At 45.5% G+C, this 13043-nt stretch overlaps 1 protein-coding gene across 1 annotated transcript; it reads left to right on the plus strand.

Annotated features, from left to right (window-relative positions):
* Positions 1-563: 563 nt before the first annotated feature.
* Positions 564-3217, plus strand: LOC135557849 (alpha-1-antitrypsin homolog). The gene is made up of 5 exons (XM_064991520.1): positions 564-665; positions 745-1423; positions 1694-1964; positions 2351-2498; positions 2671-3217. Exons 2-5 carry the CDS (start codon positions 754-756, stop codon positions 2860-2862), a joined length of 1281 nt encoding a protein of 426 aa, XP_064847592.1. The 5' UTR covers positions 564-665; positions 745-753; the 3' UTR covers positions 2863-3217.
* Positions 3218-13043: the final 9826 nt, after the last annotated feature.

The following is a 13043-nucleotide window of genomic DNA, read 5'->3' on the forward strand; positions in this document are numbered from 1 at the left end:
AGCCAATTGGTGGTTCCAAAATGGAGTTTAGTTGTACAACTACTGGTCTACATGGGGTTCTGGAATGTCATACAACTGTCAGGAGAAACATGTGACGTTTGTAAAGTATTTATAGTAGTTCTGCTTTCTGAAATGTCAGGCTTATTACCAACAAAGAGTGGCCAGGAGAGATTTGAGAGACGACACAAGATTTGGTGTCACAAAGTCATTCTAATATACTATAAAAATAATAATTACATGTCATTCTGCTGTCAGATTTTTAAAAAAGGCAATGTGTTATGTCTCATGTTAAATCCAATTAAACTGGATTGATGTCTTTATTACGTCTGTTTGTGATGGTGTTACAATATAAGTGTTCTGAGCAATCATGTGTCAAAGATCAAAAGTGTTGCAAGGCATGAGTAAGATCACCTACATTTACCAACAACTTACTGTGAGGAAGGAACATCCTTTAGTGCTTTGGTGTGGAGCACTGGGTGTTGAGACATGTTGCAACATTACATGTAGTCTAGTCAGCCTGGCCAGATTAATCTCCGGTTCAGCCAGGTCAGTATAAGGAGGTGGGGTCTGGTTAATCATTTATTACATGTGATCAGCTGATCTTCTCAGGCCCATAAATTGACAGAGTTCCCGCAACACTGTCTCCGGCAAAGAGGACATTGGAGGTAAGAAGTGATCTTTATTTCACTGCATTTTTCAAATCTGTGCGGAGTACTAATGACATTGTCTATTCTCTCTCTCCAGGTAGATAAAATGCGGGGTATATCTTATTGTACGATAGTGGCTGTGCTGCTCTGTGTGGCCTTGGCGGCACCCCATGACGGGGACCACGCCGGTCACACAGAAGACCACCACCACCACCTCCACCACATCGCTGGCGAGGCCCACCCTCAGCACAGCCACGGGGACGAAGAGTCCTGCCACAAGCTGGCGCCCCACAATGCAGACTTCGCCTTCACCCTGTACAGGAGCCTGAGCAAAGCCAACACCGAGAACATGAACATTTTCTTCTCTCCTCTGGGCATTGCCACTAGTCTGGCTATGCTGTCCCTTGGGGCTAAGGGAGACACCCACAGCCAGCTGTACTCCGCTCTGGGCTACGGCGCATTCACACCGGAGCAGGTGAACAATGCTTACGAGCACCTGTACCACATGTTGGGCCACACTGGGGAGGCCATGCAGCTGGACATGGGCAATGCCTTGGCTCTGAGGGACGGCTTCAAGCCCCTAGCCAAGTTCCTCGAGGATGCCAAGCACTTCTACGCCAGCGAAGGCTTCACGGTCGACTTCAAGAACACAGCTGAGGCTGCCGCCGAGATCAACAAGTTCATCGCCAAGAAGACCCAGGACAAGATCACGGACATGGTGAAGGATCTGGACCCTGATACGGCCATGATGCTCATCAACTACGTCTTCTTCAGAGGTAGGAGGAGGACACTGTAGTAGGAGAAAATGGTCATGGACTTATTGTTTAATTTAAGAACAACAAAATAATACAGATCATTGATCAATTGACTGACTGACTGAATGACTAACTAATTTCCACACTGTAAACTAAAGATGTGTCAATAAAGAATTAACAGAAAAGGAATGTGCAGGACAAAGTAAAACTAATATAGGCTTATAACATTGTCTGTTTCTGCTTGCATGTTTACTACCCCTTAGTAACAATGTCCTCTACCTCCCTCCCCAGGAAAGTGGGATAAGCCCTTCGATGCCACACTGACCCACAAGGCTGACTTCAAAGTGGACGAGAACACCAAGGTGCAGGTGGACATGATGAAGAGGACGGGTCGTTATGAGTTGTATCAGGACCAGGATAACTTCACCACCGTGGTCATACTGCCTTACAAAGGCAACTCCTCAATGATGGTGGTCCTGCCCAACGATGGAAAGATGGAGCACGTGGAGGCCTTCATCAACAAGGACTACCTGAAGCACGTGCACGAGCACCTGTTCAGGACGTGAGAACACATTATTTCATATACTTTCTAATGTAACGTTCTCTATGTATTCATGGTATATATGGTCAGTGTAGTACTACATCCTCTTCAGGAGTTAAGGAAAGCAGATTTTTTGTAACTTTTTTTATTGGGCACCTTTTCAGTATAATGTTGTCTATTCTTTTTATATTCTTTATTTCTATCTATTCTTAACGTAAGGTCAGGGTAGTTTGTTTATCAGTTGACAAGACAAAGTTTGCAATAAGCATCAGATTGTATCATATATAGAGATTCTTAATGCAGATGAACATTTGAATGTGGCTGGCATTTTATTTGCGAGCTGCAGGATCATGTACGTTTCTTTGCGATAATACTGTAAACTCAGTGTATGATAATCTCTCTTTCAGCAATGTGGATATCTTCATGCCCAAGTTCTCCACCTCTACCTCGTACTCCCTGGGAGATCATCTGAAAGACATGGGCGTGGTCAGTGCCTTCGGTGACTCAGCTGACTTCTCTGCCATCTCTGAGAATACCAAACTGAAGGTGTCCAAGGTATGATGATGTGTCACATCCATCTCATGTCTGCCTCTTCTCTTATCTGTCTGAGGGAACAAAATAGAATAAGAATGTCTGTCTCTGATGGTCTATTCCATTCTATTATGTTTATAGGCCATGTAGGGGACAGAGGTCAACAAATGAACCCATTCCTGTTCCCCCCCCCCAGGTTACCCACAAGGCTGTGCTGAGCGTAGATGAGAAGGGGACTGAGGCGGCCGCTGTAACTACGATAGAGATCATGCCTATGTCTCTCCCAGACACCATCATGCTCAACAGGCCCTTCCTGCTCTTCATCCTGGAGGACTCTACCAAGAGCATTGTCTTCATGGGCAAAGTCACCAATCCCAGCCCCAAGTGAACTACAGAGAGGGAGGGAAAGGGAGCGAGAGTGTGAATAACATCGGAGGAGATTTAAGAAAGGTTTTTGTCTCTCATGCTTTAACAAGTGGCAAAACATATCTGTATCTGACTTTGCGGTTCGCAGTTGTGGCATTCAAGTGTCGGCCATTTTGTCTACATGTGTTTTTATATCAACTCTATACCTAAAAGCAGAGGTGTGTGTGTGTCTGTGTGAGTTTGTAGTTAGCTTAAAATTGTACTGATGTCAATGCTGGTTTGTTGATAGTGATGTGTCATGGTTATGTCTCTGGAAGTTGTGAGTCTAACGCATTTTCAAAAAATAAACACGTCTCCCAACAACATTAAAAAGAAAATGTTATATCGTCATTTTGAACAGTCGATAGCAGGCTGATGTCTCAAGCGTTGATTTATCTGCATGCATTTCGACTGATATCTCATCTTGATTGCGATCATCTCAAATCATTGATTGGGTTAGATAGCCCCATGTCAGCATTGCAGTTCTTCTTTGATATAGAATTTTCACATTTTCCCAACACACTAGCATAGCACTAGCACACTAGTATTGCCAGGTAGACTAGACAACTGCTGTCTATCAAGAACAGAGATCTGGATGAATCCTGAGTTAGAACATATTCCAAGTAGAGGATAGGGACCTGGGTAACCTGAGGTTCATCGGCCCAAGCTGAGTCGGTGACTTTTGACCTGTAAATAGACAGTTGCTGATGGGGAGTTTATGTAATCAATCAATACCCCTGTCCTCATTCTATCCCCCTGGCACTCTCACATACTGACCCGTCAGAAAGACATTACGGAAACAGACACACCTGACCCCATGTGGTATGGTGTGTGGACTGTGTCTTCAGATCAAAAATATTTTCAGATTTAGCTTTTGATTATTTTATTTTTCCTGTTTCAGGACAAAACAATAATCCAATTGTTAAGACACATAATGCATATTGCTTCGATCACTAAAGGAACACTAAAGGACTTCAACACAGATTGCTGACAAACCGAAACAGAACAATGCAGTACTTCAGAGAATTCTCTTTCATTGATCCGTGGATGCTCCTAGAAATCAATGTGTGAAGAAAAGCACACAGTGAATCCCTGGGATATATTTTAAGACCAACATACAGTAATTGTAGATGCATTGCATTGAGTTATGGACACGATCTCTTAGAGGAGGGTGCCCCACATCTCAATGGTGTGTCTAATCTACCCATTCTTTCCAGACCAGTTGATAACCCAAACACAATTTTGAACCTTAACCCCACCCCCCAGCTTTGTTCATCATTAGCTTGATTAAACTCCCTCTTCTTATCAACCCCAACCCCAAACCCCTCTTCTTTAAACCCAAACCCCCTCTTCTTCAAACCCCAACCACATTTAAAAAAAAACAACCCCCTCTTCTTCCCAATCCCAAACCCCTCTGCTTCCCAACCCTAACCCCCTCTTCTTCCAAACCTTCAACACCCTCTTCTTCAAACCCCAACCCCCTTTTTTTCAAACCCTAACCCCCTCTTCTTTAAACCCCAACCTCCTCTTCTTCCCAAACCCAACCCCCTCTTCTTCAAACCCTCTCTTCTTCCCAACCCCAACCCCCTCTTCCTCCCAACCCCAAACCCCTCTGCTTCCCAACCCCAACCCCCTTTTCTTCAAACCCCAACCCCCTCTTCTTCAAACCCCAACCCCCTTTTTTTCAAACCTCAACCTCCTCTTTTTCAAACCCCAAGTCCCTCTTCTTCATACCACAACCCCCTCTTCTTCAAACCCCAAGTCCCTTTTCTTCAAACCCCAACCCCTCTTCTTCAAACCCCAACCCCCTCTTCTTCCCAACCCCAAAATGATTTTCTGTTATGAATTATTATTTGGCTGTATGGATTAATTTACTTTTAGGAGATATTTTTTGTCAACAATGTGGCCTCATTAAAAACATGCTCCGGAATTTTAGCGACCACAAAGTATTTTTTAAACCTCTCGCTTTGGGCTGGATGTGTCAATGTGTAGTTCATACATGCATAATCTATGAGAAGGATTACTGTTTTCCCCAAATTAGCCACAAACTGTTTTTCAACCTCAACTCCTGCTTCTTCTCAAGCTCAACCACCCCTTTCTCTCAACCCCAAACACCTATTATTCTCACTCCCAAAACCAGTCATCTCTTTTCTGCTCTGCCTATTATCTAATATTAAAGAGCTCAAATGGCATGTTACCCACTCAGTCAGGCTAGGGGTTGGATTGTGTGAAGTGATCATCTATAGCAGACAAGGTGAAAAATCTGACAAGGTGCCCTGAGCAAGGCACCTAACAGGCACTTGACACCTAATGTGCTCCAGGGGCGCTGAACCTGTAAAACAGCACATTTTACAGTGAATTCGGGAAAGTATTCCGACCCATTCCCTTTTTCCAAAAATGTTCGTTACAAAATGGATTAAATAAATAACATTATCAATCTACATATAATACCCCATAATGACAAAGCAAAAACAGGTCTTTAGAATTTTTTTGCAAATGCTTTACAAATAAATAACAGAAATACATTTTTTACAGTACGTAAGTAATCAGACCCTTGTTATGAGACTTGAAATTGAGCTCATCTGTATTCTGTTTCCATTGATTATCCTTGAAATGTTTCTTCAACTTGATTGGAGTCCACCTGTGGTAAATTCAATTGATTGGACATGGCTTGGAAAGGCACAAACCTGTCTATGTAGGGTCCTACAGCTGACAGTGAGTGTCTGAGCAAAATCTAAACCATGAGGTCAAAGGAATTGTCCATACAGCTCCGAGATAGGATTGTGTGGAGGCACTGATCTGGGGAAGGGTACCAAAACATTTCTGCAGCATTGAAGGTTCCCAAGGACACAGAGGCCTCCATAATTTTTAAATGGAAGAAGTTTGGAACCACCAAGACTCTTCCTAGAGCTGGTTGCCTGGCCAAACTGAGCAATTGGGGGAGAAGGGCCTTGGTCTGAGAAATGACCAAGAACCCAATGGTCGTTCTCACAGAGCTCCAGAGTTCCTCTGTGGAGATGGGAGAACCTTCCAGAAGGACAACCATCTCTACAGCACTCCACTAATCAGGCCTTTATGTTAAAGTTTCCAGATGGAAGCCACCCCTCAGTAAAAGGCACATGACAGCCTGCTTGAAGTTTTCCAAAAGGCATCTAAAGGACTCTCAGACCATGAGAAACAAGATTCTGTGGTCTGATGAAACCAAGATTGAACTCTTTGGCCTGAATGCCAAGCTTCACATCTGGAGGAAACCTGGCACCACCGCTACAGTTAACCATGGTGGTGGCAGCATCATGCTGTGGTGATGTTTTTGAGCGGCAGGGACTGAGAGACTAGTCAGGATCAAGGGAAAGATGAACGGAGCAAAGTACAGAGATTTCCTTGATGAAAACCTGCTCCAGAGCTCTCAGGACTTTAGACTGGGGTGAAGGATTAACTTCCAACGGGGCAACGACCCTAAGCACACAGCCAAAACAATGGAGGAGTGGCTTCGGGACAAGTTTCTGAATGTCATACACAAGAAGACTTGAGTCTATAATCACTGCTAAAGGTGCTTCAACAAAGTACTGAGTAAAGGGTCTGAATACTTATATAAATATGATTTCAGTTTTGCAAAATGTTGAAAAAGTGAAGAGGTCTGAATACCCTCTGAAGGCACTGTATATACATTCAGATACAGTGAGCTCCAAAAGTATTGTGATAGTGACACAGTTTCTGTTGTTTTGACTCTGTAGTCCAGCAGTTTGGAATTGAAATAAAACATTGACAATGAGGTTAAAGTGCAGACTGAAGGTATTTTCATCCATATCGGGTGAACCATTTAGAAGTTACAGCACTTTTTGTACATAGTCCACCAAAAGTATTGGGACAAATTCACTTATAGGTGTATTGTTAAAGTGGTAAAAAGTTTAGTATTTTGTCACATATTCATGTTCATAAATAATTGTCACATATTCATAAATAAGAATATAATATGTTTTTAAACACTTCTATATGAATGTGGATGCTACTATTATTACGGATAGTCCTGAATGAATAATGATGAGTGAGAAAGTTACAGATGCACAAATATCATACCCCAAAGACATGCTAACCTCTCACCATTACAATATATATATATATATATATACTGTATTTATATATATATATATACACTACCGTTCAACATTTTGGGGTCACTTAGAAATGTCCTTGTTTTTGAAAGAAAAGCAATTTTTTGGTCCATTAAAACATCAAATTGATCAGAAATACAGTGTAGACATCGTTAATGTTGTAAATAACTATTGTAGCTGGAAACGACTGATTTTTTTATGGAATATCTACACATCAACAACTATCACTCCTGTGTTCCATTTGCACGTTGTGTTAGTTAATCCAAGTTTATCATTTTAAAAGGCTAATTGATCAAAACCCTTCTCGGCTGAACCGTTCGCTGCTCGATTGGTTACAAGGGAAAACATTCCCCACACCAGTACACCACAGCCACCAGCCTGTACCAGACAGGATGGGTCCATGGACTCATGCTACTTATGCCAAATCCTGACTCTGCCATCAGAATGACGCAACAGGAACCAGGATTGGTCGGAACAGGCAATGCTTTTCCACTCCTCCATTGGCCAGTGTTGGTGCAGCTTTATTTGTGTTTTTAGCTGATGGGAGTGAAATCTGGTGTTGTCGTCTGCTGCAATAGCCCATCCATGACAAAGACCGACGAGTTGTGTGTTCCGAGATGATGTTCTATTGCACCATTATTTGTCAGTTTGTGGCCCGCCTGTGAGCTTGCACGATTCTTGTCATTCTCCTTCGACCTCTCTCATCAACAAGCCCAAATGACTTCCACTGACTGGATGATTTTGGTTGGTCGCACCATTGTTCCATCAAGCTTGTAGTTGCATAAGACCTCAAATCACTGCCTGGTCAGAGAGAAAAACAGATTACGCAAGACTCTGTCTGAGAGAAAGAACAAAGGCAACGATAAAGGTTGAATGAAGAGATAACTTCCCACTGGGCACACGCAGATTGAATCAATGTTGTTTTCCAAATAATTTCAGAGCTCCGGGCAGCCGAGCGGAAATGGAGGAAAACTCGCCTCCCTGCGGACCTGGCATCCTTTCACTCCCTCCTCTCTACATTTTCCTCCTCTGTCTCTGCTGCTAAAGCCACTTTCTACCACTCTAAATTCCAAGCATCTGCCTCTAACACTAGGAAGCTCTTTGCCACCTTCTCCTCCCTCCTGAATCCTCCTCCCCCTCCCCCCCCTCCTCCCTCTCTGCAGATGACTTCGTCAACCATTTTGAAAAGAAGGTCGACGACATCCGATCCTCGTTTGCTAAGTCAAACGACACCGCTGGTTCTGCTCACACTGCCCTACCCTGTGCTCTGACCTCTTTCTCCCCTCTCTCTCCAGATGAAATCTCGCTTCTTGTGACGGCCGGCCGCCCAACAACCTGCCCGCTTGACCCTATCCCCTCCTCTCTTCTCCAGACCATTTCCGGAGACCTTCTCCCTTACCTCACCTCGCTCATCAACTCATCCCTGACCGCTGGCTACGTCCCTTCCGTCTTCAAGAGAGCGAGAGTTGCACCCCTTCTGAAAAAACCTACACTTGATCCCTCCGATGTCAACAACTACAGACCAGTATCCCTTCTTTCTTTTCTCTCCAAAACTCTTGAACGTGCCGTCCTTGGCCAGCTCTCCCGCTATCTCTCTCAGAATGACCTTCAAGGTTTCAAGACTAGTCATTCAACTGAGACTGCTCTTCTCTGTATCACGGAGGCGCTCCGCACTGCTAAAGCTAACTCTCTCTCCTCTGCTCTCATCCTTCTAGACCTATCGGCTGCCTTCGATACTGTGAACCATCAGATCCTCCTCTCCACCCTCTCCGAGTTGGGCATCTCCGGTGCGGCCCACGCTTGGATTGCGTCCTACCTGACAGGTCGCTCCTACCAGGTGGCGTGGCGAGAATCTGTCTCCTCGCCACGCGCTCTCACCACTGGTGTCCCCCAGGGCTCTGTTCTAGGCCCTCTCCTATTCTCGCTATACACCAAGTCACATGGCTCTGTCATAACCTCACATGGTCTCTCCTATCATTGCTATGCAGACGACACACAATTAATCTTCTCCTTTCCCCCTTCTGATGACCAGGTGGCGAATCGCATCTCTGCATGTCTGGCAGACATATCAGTGTGGATGACGGATCACCACCTCAAGCTGAACCTCGGCAAGACGGAGCTGCTCTTCCTCCCGGGGAAGGACTGCCCGTTCCATCACTGTTGACAACTCCATTGTGTCCTCCTCCCAGAGCGCTAAGAACCTTGGCGTGATCCTGGACAACACCCTGTCGTTCTCAACCAACATCATGGCGGTGGCCCGTTCCTGTAGGTTCATGCTCTACAACATCCGCAGAGTACGACCCTGCCTCACACAGGAAGCGGCGCAGGTCCTAATCCAGGCACTTGTCATCTCCCGTCTGGATTACTGCAACTCGCTGTTGGCTGGGCTCCCTGCCTGTGCCATTAAACCCCTACAACTCATCCAGAACGCCGCAGCCTGTCTGGTGTTCAACCTTCCCAAGTTCTCTCACGTCACCCCGCTCCTCCGCTCTCTCCACTGGCTTCCAGTTGAAGCTCGCATCCGCTACAAGACCATGGTGCTTGCCTACGGAGCTGTGAGGGGAACGGCACCGCAGTACCTCCAGGCTCTGATCAGGCCCTACACCCAAACAAGGGCACTGCGTTCATCCACCTCTGGCCTGCTCGCCTCCCTACCACTGAGGAAGTACAGTTCCCGCTCAGCCCAGTCAAAACTGTTCGCTGCTCTGGCCCCCCAATGGTGGAACAAACTCCCTCACGACGCCAGGACAGCGGAGTCAATCACCACCTTCCGGAGACACCTAAGACCCCACCTCTTCAAGGAATACCTAGGATAGGATAAGTAATCCTTCTCACCCCCCCTTAAATGATTTAGATGCACTATTGTAAAGTGGCTGTTCCACTGGATGTCAGAAGGTGAATTCACCAATTTGTAAGTCGCTCTGGATAAGAGCGTCTGCTAAATGACTTAAATGTAAATGTAAAATTTCAATGAAATGATGTTGAATCAACGTGGAATAGATGTTGAATTGATGTCTGTGCCCAATGGGTTGGTCCTCTATCTACATTCTTCTTCTTGAAGGCTGCAGCATTCAGCAGTCGGACAGATAAATAAACAGACATTTGGGGCACATTTAATTATAACTCGCTCTAGTCTACCTGAAAGCTTGTTCAATATAATATCATTCAAAAGAATGATGCTTTTATTCCCTGACTGAACAAACCACCAAACAAAAGGCTCAGGCAGAAAAAGATTGATGGCATCACGGATCAGCTCAGCTGTTGACCATGTCACACAAACTATGTTTTGAAGTTTCCAGTCCTACCATTACGTTTCTTATCTCTTTTGACTCAGCATTTCGATCCGTTTTCAGAAAGAAGTCCATGTCAGAGTTCCCAGGGAATATTGTTTTAAATGATGTTGAAATTGTGTTAAATGTTTTAAACGGTAAACATGTTCTGCATTTAATGGGCCTAATTAGGAGATGTAATCAAAAACACACAACGTCCAGACAGAATCAAATGTTGGACTGACATGTAATGATTACTAGGTATGGGTAGAAAACTCCATCCCATCAAAACAGGCTGAAATTTCAGGCGGCCTTTTCAAACATCTCTTACACTAGAACGGCATTATCATCATTTTCTAAATTTCACTGTATCATTTCAATCTCATAGTTTGGAAATATATATAAAACGCAGCGAATTGCAGTGGGCTTTTAAAATGAGTCCTTTCTGGAGATGTTGTTGAAGTGAATGGGGTGGTTATTTAAGCAATAAGGCACGAGGGGGTGTGATGTATTGTCAAAATACCACGGATAAGGTATGTTCTTAAGTAGGTCACAAGCAGATTGCCTAAATACAGCTCTTAGCCATGGTATATTGGCCATTTACCACAAACCCCGAGGTGCCTTTTTGCTGTTATAAACTGGTTACCAACGTAATTAGAGCAGTAAAAATAAATGTTTTGTCATACCCCTGGTATACGGTCTGATATACCACGGCTGTCATTCAATCAGCGTTCACACAGTGGTTCTCCCTCGAGGGATAATTTCCCTTGATTTACTATCCTTGTGGGGAATTTTAGGTCCCCACAAGGATAGAAGAACCACACACACACACGCACACGCGTACGCGCACGTGCACACACACACACACACACACACACACACACACACACACACACACACACACACACACACACACAATCCCTGTTCTTCACCAGGTGGCAGTGTTGTCTCTTCAGTTGCCTAAAGCATCGCCCCACTCCTTCCTCTCTGTGTTCAGCTACTGTAATTCTCTATCCATTTGAGTTTGCAATTCAGAGCCAAATGAAGCCACATCTGCCTCGTAATTCATTGGACTGCTTTACACATCCAAGTCTATAATTAATCGAATGTTTGGAAGGTCATGGAATTTTTTGTTCTCATCCTCCACTATTAAGTGTATGTCACTGCACCACAAAGCCAGGAAGAACACATTAGAAAGTCTTCTCTGAAGAATTCCAGCAGCTAAACTCAAACCCCCTGGTAAAAAACCCTCCTCTACAGTGGTATTGGCATTGCAATCATTCCCAAAGGCCCTTGAGCCCTGGGATGGAACAGAATAGGTTCTGATTACTTGTGCTGTACATAGTCAGGATAAATCAGATATTGGTGTGTGATGATAGACATTATATGATATATATGATATACAGTGCATTCAGAAAGTATTCAGACCCCATGACTTTTTCTGTAAGGCTTGACGCTGGTAGAGACGAGAAGCAGGAACAGGGAGTGGACATTTAATTATCAACGGACATGGAACGGAACAGGACAGGACAGTGTCTGGACAAGAACACATAACATTAATGCAGACACATGGAAGAAACGGGGGAGCAGACAGTCATATACGGGGCAATCAACAAAGGGAAGGAGTCCAGGCGAGTCCAATGAGCACTGCTGTGCATAATGATGGTGACAGGTGTGCGCAATGAAGGGCAGCCTGGCGCCCTCGTGCGGCAGAGAGGGAGAGCGGGAGTAGGCGTCACAGTACCCCACCCACTAGGGGCGCAACCCGACATCCCACCAGGGTGAGCCTGACGGGCCGGCCGAGGCATGGGTGTTGGACAAGCCGGCTGGGGCGTAGAAGCCCGACGAACCGGCAGAGGCGTGGGAGCCTGGCGAGCCGGCTCAGGCGTGGGAGCCATACAAACCGGCAGAGGCGTGGGAGCCTGGCGAGCCGGCTCACGCGTGGGAGCCATACAAACCGGCAGAGGCGTGGGAGCTTGGCGAGCCAGCTCAGGCGTGGGAGCCATACAAACCGGCAGAGGCGTGGGAGCTTGGCGAGCCGGCTCACGCGTGGGAGCCATACAAACCGGCTGAGGCGTGGGAGCCTGGCGAGCCGGCTCACGCGTGGGAGCCATACAAACCGGCAGAGGCGTGGGAGCTTGGCGAGCCAGCTCAGGCGTGGGAGCCATACAAACCGGCAGAGGCGTGGGAGCCTGATGGCCCGGCTGAAGCATGATGCGGGGTGGGTGCCTGCTGAGCCCACAGAGGCAAGACGACCTCTAGAGCCAGCTAAGGCGTGGAAGCCCAACGAGCTAGCTGAGGCACTGCCAGTTCCCTCGGCGACAGCGCCTGGACAAGAACACAAAACATTAATGCTGACACAGGAAACAAATGGAGAGCAGACAGTCATATACAGGGCAATAAACAAAGGGAAGGAGTCCAGGTGAGTGCAATGAGCACTGCTGTGCATAATGATGGTCACAGGTGTGCGTAATGATGGTCACAGGTGTGCGTAATGATGGTCATAGGTGTGCATAATGAAGGGCAGCCAGGCACCAGATAGGGAGAACTGGAGCAGACGTGACATTTTCCAACATTTTGTTGTGTTATAGCCTCAATCTAAAATGGATTTCACTGTTTTTAACCCCTCATCAATCTACACACAATACACCACAATGACAATGCAAAAAAACTTTTTGCAAATGTATAAAAAAACAACAACAGAAATATCACATTTACATAATTATTTACACCGTTTACTCAGTACTTTGTTGAAGTACCTTTGGCAGCGATTGCAGCCTCGA

Source organism: Oncorhynchus masou, chromosome 16, assembly GCF_036934945.1.
Source record: "Oncorhynchus masou masou isolate Uvic2021 chromosome 16, UVic_Omas_1.1, whole genome shotgun sequence".
NCBI lineage: Eukaryota > Metazoa > Chordata > Actinopteri > Salmoniformes > Salmonidae > Oncorhynchus > Oncorhynchus masou.